At 30.7% G+C, this 12,078-nt stretch overlaps 1 protein-coding gene across 1 annotated transcript; it reads left to right on the top strand.

Moving 5' to 3' along the window:
- Window positions 1-6,266: 6,266 nt before the first annotated feature.
- LOC104120111 (E3 ubiquitin-protein ligase PUB23-like) lies at window positions 6,267-8,659 on the top strand. Its single transcript, XM_033652542.2, has 2 exons — window positions 6,267-6,747; window positions 7,110-8,659. The coding sequence occupies exons 1-2, from the start codon at window positions 6,409-6,411 to the stop codon at window positions 8,034-8,036; spliced, it is 1,266 nt and encodes a 421-aa protein (XP_033508433.1). The 5' UTR covers window positions 6,267-6,408; the 3' UTR covers window positions 8,037-8,659.
- Window positions 8,660-12,078: the final 3,419 nt, after the last annotated feature.

Genomic DNA, 12,078 nt, shown 5'->3' with positions numbered 1-12,078 from the left:
TGACTTGAGAGAATAGAACCCTTAAATTATTTGTTATGTGAATTGCATGTGAATGACGTATAGGCGAGGTGACGAGTGTCTATACGTCGTCAAATTAATTGTTTGCCTCCTTACTTGAAAATTCATAAATTATTTTTAATCTTAAATTAATTATTATAATAATTGTTTCTCTCTTATTCTTTGTCAAATATTAATTCTTGAATTCTTGCATTAATTGTTACATGTTATTTGAATTATGTGCCTTAATTATTATTTGACATTTAGCATATTAAATATTAAACTGCTTATTTGTTCCATGATTTCCATAATAATTTGCTATTTGTCATTGTTTCCTTCATAATTAAATCATAATTATTATATGCTTGTTGCCTTATAATTTTATATGAATTGTTACATTTATTGGGAAAATTTCTTCTATAAGAATTTGTGAATGAATAGTTGGGGGAGCGGGTTGCACGCCGCAACAGGATTGATTATAATGAATATATTGGAGGATCGGGTTGCATGCCGCAACAGACTTATTAAAAGTCAATATTGTGGATCGGGTTGCACGCCGCAACAGACTTATTAAAAGTCAATATTGTGGATCGGGTTGCACGCCGCAACAGACTTATTAAAAGGCAATATTGTGGATCGGGTTGCACGCCGCAACAGACTTATTAAAAGTCCATATTGGAGGATCGGGTTGCACGCCGCAACAAATTTGATTAAAATGAATACATTGGAGAAGCGGGTTGCACGCCGCAACAGAATCGAATGTGATAATATTGTGAGAGCGGGTTGCACGCTGCAACAGAATTGAATGTGAATATATTGTGAGAGCGGGTTGCACGCTGCAACAGAATTGAATGTGAATATATTGTGAGAGCGGGTTGCACGCTGCAACAGAATTGGTTGAAATAATAATGGATTATGACTGCTGAGTTGGCTTCAATTATTATACATGTGTTACCTGATTTATTCTATTATTTTTGGTTGTTATTAATACTGTGTATAGGTTAATGTAAGTGAACCGCCTTAACCTCGTCACAACTTCGTCGAGGTTAGGCTCAGCACTTACCAGTACATGGGGTCGGTTGTACTGATACTACACTCTATACTTCTTGTGCAGATTTTGGAGTTGGTCCCAGCGGCGTACCATAGACTTGCTCGGATTTCAGCAACCAGAGGAGACTTGAGGTATAACTGCATGGCGTCCGCAGTTCTGAAGTCCCCGTCTATTTTAATTTGGTTGTGTGTTTATTTTCAGACAGCTTTACTTTATTCAGACCGTTTATTTGTATTTATTCTAGAAGCTCGTGCACTTGTGATACCAATTCTGGGATGATATTTAGACACCGTTGTGTTTATGGATTATTCACTATATTTCAAACTTGCTTTCGCATTTGTTCTTGGATTATTAATAAATTTAAAAACTGTTTAAAATTGGATAATATTATTCTAACGTTGGCTTGCCTAGCAAGTAAAATATTAAGCGCCATCACGATCCGAAGGTGGGAATTTCGGGTCGTGACACGAAGACTGCCAAGCTAACATATATTCTTATGTTAGATCAACGTTTGATAAATATAAATCTATGAAAACAACATGTGGTGAAACTGCTCCTTCTACTTCTAAGTCTAGAGTAGAAGTTATATGGGAAGATATGGATGATATAACAGGTTTTGATTCCTCTATTGATGATGAACTTGATTCTTATCTTAATCAAGGATTGGAAAGTATTAAAGACGAAGAAGGCAACAAACAACTTTTGGCATGGTGGAGGGAGCGTGGCAAGGCTCTACGCGTTGAAATTTGTATGATCTATTAATAAAATAAAAGGCTCTACGCGTTGAATGTTTTTTATGAATTGTCTTACACTCTTACTTAGTTACTTAATGGCTTGAAATTATATTAAATAAACTATAACTCTATTATAAATTTATAATTACTAGAATATTTCATTACAAGTTTTTTGTATTAATATTTTATAATTCTTTACTTAGTTTTCTAATTTTCGTTTAATTTTTAAGTTTATTAAATAAGTCAAAAAACTAGCCGTTACAAACTTTAAAAACTTAGTCATTGTCAAAAAAATAGTCGTTGCCAAACTTAATGCTTAATTTTTTATTTTTTTTAAAACGGCACTTAAGGCTCGCGAACCCGTCCCGTCCCATCCTGTTTGTTAGCGAGACGGGATGGGCCTACCGTTACATCCCGTTTGTCCCGTCCCGTTTGTCCCGTCCCATCCCGTTTGTTAGCGGGACAGGACGGACCTACCATTTCGTCCCATTTGCTCCGTCCCGTCCCTGCTAAATATCGTCCCGTCTAGTCCCGTCCCATTAATTTTATCCCGTCCCATTGGATAGCCATAGTTGTAACTATTGTTGGGCTTAGGTTTGTTTGAAAGATTTCATTAGAGATAGAAGAATATGATGATAATTGGTATCAAATATTAAAGGAAGGTTATGGCAAGGAAATGATTTCAGGTAAAGTTTATGATTGTCCATTCTATATCGGAAGAAAAAGAAGCAAGCCTACAACATTAAAGATCTTGTGCAACATTCTTCAGGAGTGATCAAAGGCTCAACAGAAAGGTACTAAAGAAATATTTTGGAGTATAGGTTTATCGAAAAAAATCTGAAAAACTCGAGAAAATCGAGATTGAAAAACCCGACTTTTGTTGGTTTGGTTTGATCTATAGATTTAAAACCCCGATATAGATGGTTTGATTTGGTTTTGATAAAAACCGAACCAACCCGGTCCATGTACACCTCTAGAACTACGTATAAATTCAACTCTATCTGTTTTTCGGGTAAACAAACCGTTTACATACTACCAGCTAAAAGATTAGTGTTTATAAGAAGAAAATTGGAATATTAGATATATAACCACAAAGGTTATTAGAGAAATTAGCGTATATTCTGAAAATTGGAATATAAAAGTTATTAGAGAAATTAGCTTATATTTTGAAAATTGGAATATTAGATATATAACCACAAAAGTTATTAGAGAAATTAGCGTATATTCTCTCTTCAACTTATTACTTAATTAATCATGATAAATTACCAGGTGGGGATAACTTTCCTCCAAATAAGATCCTTGTGGTTTCAATTCAATCATCTAAAGTAAAAACTGTTTTGATAATTAAATTATTAAAATAAAAAATAAAAGTAATGACCTTAGATTGTAGTTGTCTCCCTTCGTATGAAAATTGCCAGCTTGTGGTGGCCGGTTCTATTTGGGTTTTTCGAATACTTAAAAAAGTACGTTCTCCGTTTTAAGTTGTGTTACTATCTTCTTTTTAAGTATATTTGAAAAACATTATCACCTTTATATAATTAGTAAAATTTAATTTAAACGTTCTCATTTTATCATTATTGACACTCGACACTCCTTGTAGGTTTGATATAATATGGAGATGACAAGATTCAAATAGTACTTTTAGGTACATTATACACACCTTAAAAATCACATCATTTAAAAGTTTTTTTCTGTATTCTTGAACTTCAGTCCAAATATGATATATATTTATATATATATGTGTGTATTAAGAAATTAATTATATATTTATAAATATTTAACTGTAAATCCAATTATTATTGTACTCTTAGCTTGAGGATGTTATAAGAATTCATAAACCTTAAATTTTAAATCTACATATATGAGAGTGAGTATATAGTGTTAAAATGAAGTCTTTAAGTCAAACAATGTAGCTAGAGTTATTTGACTTGAAACTTTCTAGATAATTTTGAACATCACGAGAGAGGACATTAACTTCTTCAGTCCCACTTTAAAATAGTTGTGACAGCGCCATAGACGAAATATGAATTGACAAAAATAGTTTGTTAAAATACTACAACAACAACAATCTAGTATAATCCCACTAAGTGGAGTCTGGGGAGGGTAGTATGTACGCAGACTTTATCCTTACCATGAGGTAGAGAGGCTGTTTCCAATAGACCCTCGGCATCCTTCCCTCCAAGAACTTCTCACATTGCTCTTGGGGTGACTCGAACTCACAACCTCTTGGTTGGAAGGAGGTTGCTTACCATCAGAGCAATACCACTTGTCTAGTTTGTTAAAATACGATTACATAATAAATTAGATTTAAATTCTTAAGACGTGTGAGTAAGCGTTAGGAACCGACTTATTTATAAACCAAATTTGCAGAAAATATTACAAAAATTAAAGGTGATAAGTGGTTTAAAGGAAAGACGGAAGCGGAGGTAGAGCCAGAATTTGTAATTTATAGGTTCTAATCATATTTTTTTATGCTTACTTGGTTATGGATCAATTATTTATACATATTAAACAAGTTTTAACAAAATTATAAATTTTGAGTCAAAACTATTGAATTCTGCTAACTATAATTGTTGATACAACGTTTTATCTATCATATAATGGGCATTAGCACCAACCACAAAACTAGTTAAGTCCTATGAATTTCTACTTTAGTACTTACAGAAATTAAATTTAGATTATATGTAAGAAATGAACATATACTGATCATTTAGCTATCTAAACATAATAACATATGTACTGTAAGTCTGTTTCTAATTCTCGATAATTTGGACACCTCGAGACTCGAGTACATTCATTTCGTGTTGGAGTTCCATTAATAAAAGGCAAATGATTTGCTAATAATAAGGATATAGTGGACCAAATAAAATGAAACTATATACTCTCTTCATTCACTTTTACTTGTCCACTATTCTAAAAATAGATTTTTACTTTTACTTGTCCACTTTCGCATATCAAGAGAAAAATAATTTATTTTTTCTGTTTTGTCCTTAGCATTAATTACTCATTCCAAATCATTTTACAAAGTACATTAAGACTATACACTAATTAATATGGGTATCATGGTAAATTATGCACTTTATTAGTATTTCTTAATTAAGGGGTGTGCAAAATCAATAGTGGACAAGTAAAAATGAACAGAGGGAGTAAAAAGTAATATAAATCACAATAGTTAACAATTTAAAATATATAAAAGGCATATAAAAAGTTATGATCAAAGAAAAACTTATTTGACTCTCGAAATTCAAACTCTGCCATATAAATTGAGACGGAGAGAGTAGGTATTTAATGGTAAAAAAATTATTTATACTATTATTGTATATAAATTAATTTTTTATACATTATAGTATAGAATTTTGGCTAACCACTTTTATTGAGAGAAGAAAAAGGTTTGTATACGTCACTAGGCAGAAGAAAATGTATGGAAGACAACAATACATTTGAAAACATATACGGCGCAGCAAAAATTATTTTGCTTCGTGTGACAAACTTTAACAACCAGCCAGCTTAGATTTTCATCATTCACATCACTCATGATGTGACTTAAAAAGAAAGTAACTTGTCCAAAATAATAAAAATCTGAAAGTAAAGTGTATCTGGGATTTAAATATAATGGTTTCGGATTTTATATATAAATTTATATTTCGTGTCGAAAGTAATGAATTCAGTTGAATCGGTAACCGAAAGGTTACATTCGCCCCTGCTTATTCACCAAGGATAGTGATGGAATAGATAGGATACCTCCATATTTAATTAAATGTCTAAAGTTCGAGATCTTGGAAAGAAAAAATTACAATAGGGTGTGATTCTTCCCTTAAAGAGTCTTATGCGGAGCAAAACTAAATTAATTAGGGTCCAATATAAATATCGAATACCGAATAAAAACCTCACTATGGAAAAACACTATTATCGCCCCTCCCATGCATGAACGCATTCGTGAACCACATGTTAAGCCATATGAATCAGATGACCTTTAATATATTTCCTTTTATGAGCAAAAAAAAGATTTAAAAAATCAGACATTTCAAACTTCCATAAAACATTGCAAATACAAAAAAGAAAAAAGAAAAATATTCTGGAATTTAATTTTTATATATACACTAACAATACAAAAAAATTATATGATCAGTTTGTTTTATAAGCGACCTAATTATATTAAATATTAATTATTAACACATAAATCATGAATTTAATATTTCTAATTCTGTCTTTTGTCCCTTACCTTAGTGAAGAAACAAAGCAACAAAAAACTAACCAGAAAGAAGAAATCATAAGAGGAATAAAAATCTCAATAATTGCATCTACCATAAGGCAAATATTAGAAAGTCAAACACAAAAAATGTGATTTACATTTCTCAATTGTTTACTCGTAAGTAGAGTAGACCCACCTCATTCAACCTTTGACCAGTAAACCAAACCAAAAGAACGAATATTTCCTATCATATTAAAATATTAGGGTTTTGTCTAGACTTTACAAAGTCTTTATTCAAACTTCACACATGTAATAGCCGCTTTCTCTTACCACTTTTATTATTATATATATACTTAAACTTATATTCTTGTTCATATATACTTAGATTCGTGTTTTGTTTTGATCGAAGAATTTAATTATTTGTAGACAAAAATATGGAAGAAGTTGAGATACCACAATATTTTTTATGCCCGATATCACTTATGATCATGAAAGATCCGGTGACGACGGTGACCGGAATAACATACGACCGAGAAAGTATCGAGATGTGGTTGTTAACGGCGGAGGAAGAGGCCGAGGCTGAGGCCGAGGCGGTGACATGTCCGGTGACAAAGCAGAAATTGCCTAGAGATACTGAGTTGTTGACACCAAACCATATGCTCCGGCGACTTATTCAAGCTTGGTGTATTGCCAATGCAAGTAAAGGGATTGACAGAATTCCAACTCCTAAATATCCTCTTGACAAATCCCATATGCTTCGACTCGTTCGTCAGGTAAATGAGTTTAAATTCTATGCATTGAAGTGTATGATAGTGTTTCATATTGTGCAGTATTTTATAACAAGCATGATCCGAGTCCTTGAAGGTGTTGCACTTGAATCCCATGAAAATATAATACTACTGACATAAATACCAGAAAATCATAAATCATGAGAAAAATCTCTAGCTTGTACTACAAATACGTGGCATAAATTTCTGCACTATCACATTAAGTTATCTATAGTAACATATAGTAATTGTTTATAACAACCATGATTTGATAACTTGAAAGATAGAATCTACTATAATAAGTTAAATTACATTGACGTATAGTGTAAAATACTTTGCACTGATATTATATATAAATTAAATTCCAGGTGAATAATCATCAAATTTGTGTTGAAGCGTTGAGGAAAATTGATGCTTTGGTGATTGAGAATGAGAAGAACAAGAAATGCTTAGAGGAAGTTGGTGCAATTAAGGCTATGGTTTCTTTTATAGTGAAAAGTTTTAAAGAAAAAAAACTAATCAATGGTCTTGAACAAGCTTTGAGAATTTTTCACCTTGTTTGGAGCCCAACAACTAAAAATGAGCAACTTGTGAAGGAAAATCATGATCTAATTGAAGCTATTTTATGGATTCTAAGGAGTGAAATGATGAACAATAATCAAGTTATTATCAAGACTCATGCAATGATGGTGTTGAAAAACGTCATAGAGGTCTCGAGTTCAAATCTTTTATCAGAGTTACAACCCGAGTTTTTTCAAGATATGGTAAATATATTACGAAAAGAAAGCAAATATCACATCTCTCAGCAAGCAACAAAAGTAGCATTACAAGTGCTAATAGATACTTGCCCATGGGGAAGAAACAAGCATAAAATCGTCGAATCGGGAGCCATTTTCGAGCTAATCGAGCTTGAATTATGTAACACAGAAAAAAGGGTTAGTGAATTAATATTTTGCATTTTGGCTCATTTATGTACCTGTGCTGACGGGAGAGCGGAGTTCTTGAAACATGCAGCTGGAATTAGTGTTATTACTAAAAGGACACTTAGGGTTTCTTCAACTACAGATGATTGTGCAATTCAAATTCTTGGATCAATTTCCAAATTTTCTGCAACAAAAGAAGTGTTGATTGAGATGTTGAGAATTGGAGCTGTTTCAAAACTTTGTATGGTGATTCAAGCAGATTGTGAAGATTATTTAAAGAAGAAAGCTATGGAGATTTTGAGGACACATTCTTATGCTTGGAGTAATTCTCCATGTATACAAATTTATCTCTTGACTCGATATCCTGGATAATATAGCCATAAGTTGGTCGTTTGGTAGGCGGACTAAGTTATCCCGAGATTATATTCCTAGTAATATAATCCTTGGACTAATTTATCCCTCTAGATGGGATAAAATAATCTCAAGTTTGATGGGATTTGTTTTGTGTTTGATTGACGGTCTAAATTTATCATGGGATAAATTTATACCTTTAACCAAATAATATAAATTTAATCTCACACCTTATCCCACCTTATTCTGCATACCAAAACGATTAAATTCTTTGATTATTCTATTCTTTTCTTTTTTTAATGACACTTGTATAAATACAGAAACACTCTTTCTTCTTTATTTCTGTATAACAACTCTAGTAAGGATAATATGATAGTAGGCTATTATGTAGTCGAGAGTGTTTTTTCCTATACCAGTAGTAATGTTAGTCTTATTTTCTAATATTGTTAAATTTCTATTACTATGTGCTGGTCTTTCGCTTCATTTTCCTAATATTTTGTTGTTACTATTTGTTATTGCTATTTTCTTTTCATCTATACTTGAGCCGAAGATCTATAGAAAATAACATTTTTATCTTGAGAGTAAGGTTTGCGTACATACTATACTCTCCAAACTCCATTTGGGACTTGAATTTGTTGTTGTTGTAATTCTAGCAAGGATAATAGCAACCCCATATATAACTAAAGTTTATGAACAAAGCAAATGGTTCTCCTTGTAAGTTTCAAGAATATAAATAGTACTCGTTATTCTTTTTTCTGTTTGCCTTTTTCGGTTTCTTTAATTTTACTTAATTGATTTGGAGTTTATTCTACATAGAGAGCCCGTTTTAGAGTATAATTATCGTTTTTACTACCCGACAAGAAAACTGAAGTAATACACTTGTCTTTCTCATCTTCACGTCATTAGTATCGTTGTTATTATAATTCATGCTTAGCAGATAGACTAACCAAATGGAAATACATCAGAGATTATGAAGTTTGAAGAAGACCAGCTCAAAGTAATCTCAGCTAGAGGTTTATTAATGGAAAACTATAGCTATGTCCATTTATAAGTAGTTTATTACAAAAATTGGTTAATTCAAAATATATTACTAGCATTAGCCAATTATTATCAATATTAGCCAATTAGTTATTTGTAGCCAAAAAGGTTAAATTTTTGTTTTCTTTTTTGAGTGGTGTTATTAGAATATATTAGGTACATTTTAAGAAGCTTGAATCTCAGTTTTGAGATGATTTGGTGGAGTTTTGAGCTGGTTAGAATTGAAAATTCGAAGTAGAAGAGCAACATGAAAAATATTGATGTGTATTAATTGTGTATCACATATGTATCATATTTGTATCAAATGTGTATCACACATATATCCATGTATACATGTGTGTGAGTTACATGCGTGATACATGCGTCGTAGAAGATTTTTTTGAACTCGATTTTAACTACGAATTTTGATACCAAATCAGTCCAAATCACCTCAAATCTTCCTCAAATTTTGTATATTGATTAATCTATATGTTTTCAATGAATTTTAACCATACCCATTGAATATATGTATATAAGATTCTCAAAATCTAAGCAAAAAGGGACCTTTTGCTTATTCGCTACCTCATCCGTGAACTTTTCTTTTTTGTCTTGCATCTAAGGTTGCTAATCATGCTTTAAAATAAGGAAGGAATATTTGTGTGTGATTCTTGGAGAGAAAGAACCTTATTTATTTGGGTTTTCAATTTTTATATGTGTTTGGCTAGTTTTGGTAAGTTTATGATTAATGGCTAGAGATTGGTAAGTTGAGACTTATTTGGGATATTTCTATAAGCTTCTCTTTATTAATTTTAAAGTTATTGGAATACTTCCGCCGTTTAAGAGATTTTTACACTCTTGATCCTTTTTTAACTATTATTTAAAAGAATAGCATCATTTATTGTTTATTCCATAAATAGCACTTTTATTTTTCATTAGTAGCATATTATAAAAATTAAGCTCAACATTTAATAAGTTAACTGACTCACTAATCACGGGAAGTACTTTTTTTGTCCATATCCATTCTCCCTTTCCAACATTCATCTTCTTCACTCCATTTTTGAAAATCTGATGCATATGTGAATGCCACCTAAATTCAAGATGTATTGATTTATACGACTTTTATACTTTGTATATCAAGTATCACTTTAATTCAATATGTATCTTTATGTATATAATTTTTGTATATTTATTTGTGAAGTGTCATCTTATTTTAAGATGTATTTTTAATGTATATTTCGAATATATTTTATATGTCAAGTGCCATTTTAATTCGGGATATTATATATATATATATATATATATATATATATATATATATATATATTATTTTGTATATTTATATGTCATCTAAATTAAATTTAAGATATATTTTTTATGTATATTCCACATGTCTAAGTGTCATCTTAATTGAAGATGTATTTTTATGTATATTTTTTGTATATTTTATGTGTTAATTCAATGTATATTTTTTATATATACATTTTGTATATATTAACTTATATTATTATCGAAGTAAGATCGTTATGTTAAGAAAGGAAGAAAGAAGGAAGAGAAAACCTTAAGAAATATAATTAAAAAGAAAACGAATGGAACAAATTTAGAAAATATGTTGGCTTCGATAGAAAACATAATGAAGAAGAAGAAGAAGAAGAAGAAGAAGAAGAAGAAGGAAATCTAATAGATAAAGAGAAAAAAAGACATGATTTTTGTATAAAATATTATTGACTTTCCATTCAAATAGCTTATGTTTAGGGATTAATAATTAATATTCCTATTTTAATGGAACTATGTACTACAAATATAAATATTTTCCTGCCACAACTGTAATATTAGATTTCATGCTAATAATTTATTATATTTTTTTTAAATTGTGACAGTTATGTAAAATTCCCTGTTTAAAGGATGATACATTGGGCTACCCTCCAACTCAATACAAATTAAAGGGAGGCCCATAATTGGCCCAAATCAGAATCCATTATCTGATTGGGCCACAAAATGGATATCTTGACTGATTTACATAAATATCCCTTCTTAGGCCAATGTTTAGATTTTGTCTTCATTTGAAAAATTATGCAAATATAACCCCTGAGAAATTACTCATTCCAGACAATTTTAGTCTCAAATTTAATGTTTGCTCATATAATTTTCAGTTTGCATACAAAATATTAGACGGTGGTGTAATATTTGCAATAACATTTTAGACCGTGGTCTAATGTTCTCTCATTAGATTTTTAGTTTTTCCTCAGTGGAGAAATAAATAATCATTTATTAAATAGCTGCTACAAAAAAGGATAACTAACGACAATTTCACAATATTCCTTTAACTCTAATAGTTCTCATTGTAAGTAGGATATAATACCAATTTTTAGCATGAATTGCCCCTTTATATTTTCTTGAACAGTAGACAACTTATGACATAAAATATGTCTCTTTGTATGTACCTACTAAATGAAGTAATTATTATTTTTCGCTTTGTACTATTTCAAGTAATATCCTTGCAAATAATCCTTTGGTTATTTCTTTATTCGCTCTAAACAGCACTAAGTTCAACTCTTAAAACGTAATTAAAAAAATATTTTTGGCTTATAAGTACTTTTTTGTTATTTTCTTCATAATTTGTCCTTGCAGTCAAATATATTTTACTGTTTCTTTCTTTCTTGAGTCCTTGACAAAGTAATTCGAACTAATGCATATAGAACAAGTAACTAAGAAAACAAAATGTAAGGAAATAAATTATCAATTATATCGACTTCAATTGAATATTTCACTTGATTCCCTGGTTAATTACATTTATAAACAAGATCTAAACAATATTTTGAAAAATACACTTAAAATTAATGTCCCTATCTTAGCTTCAAAATATTAATTGAATAATCGGATTTCTTATATGTCTCATTATTCCTATCCTACTCGATAACTATGGAAACACCTAAATCATGTGGGGTTTAGCATCAAACAAAATTTGTGGATGAGGATGAGCAATTATAAGTGCAATAATTGTACTAATTTATGTCAACTTACTGCCATTAGTTTAGTGGTAACTGGA

This window comes from Nicotiana tomentosiformis, chromosome 1 (assembly GCF_000390325.3).
Source record: "Nicotiana tomentosiformis chromosome 1, ASM39032v3, whole genome shotgun sequence".
Classification (NCBI taxonomy): Eukaryota; Viridiplantae; Streptophyta; class Magnoliopsida; order Solanales; family Solanaceae; genus Nicotiana; species Nicotiana tomentosiformis.
Note: the sequence above shows the minus strand (reverse complement) of the source record. Positions and strands in the feature narration are given on the sequence as shown.

Excerpts from the sequence above, each read along its gene's own strand:
- LOC104120111 (XM_033652542.2), top strand. The coding sequence starts at position 6,409 with ATGGAAGAAGTTGAGATACCACAATATTTTTTATGCCCGATATCACTT. Across the intron at positions 6,748-7,109 it reads TGCTTCGACTCGTTCGTCAG|GTGAATAATCATCAAATTTG; the intron begins GTAAATGAGTTT and ends ATTAAATTCCAG.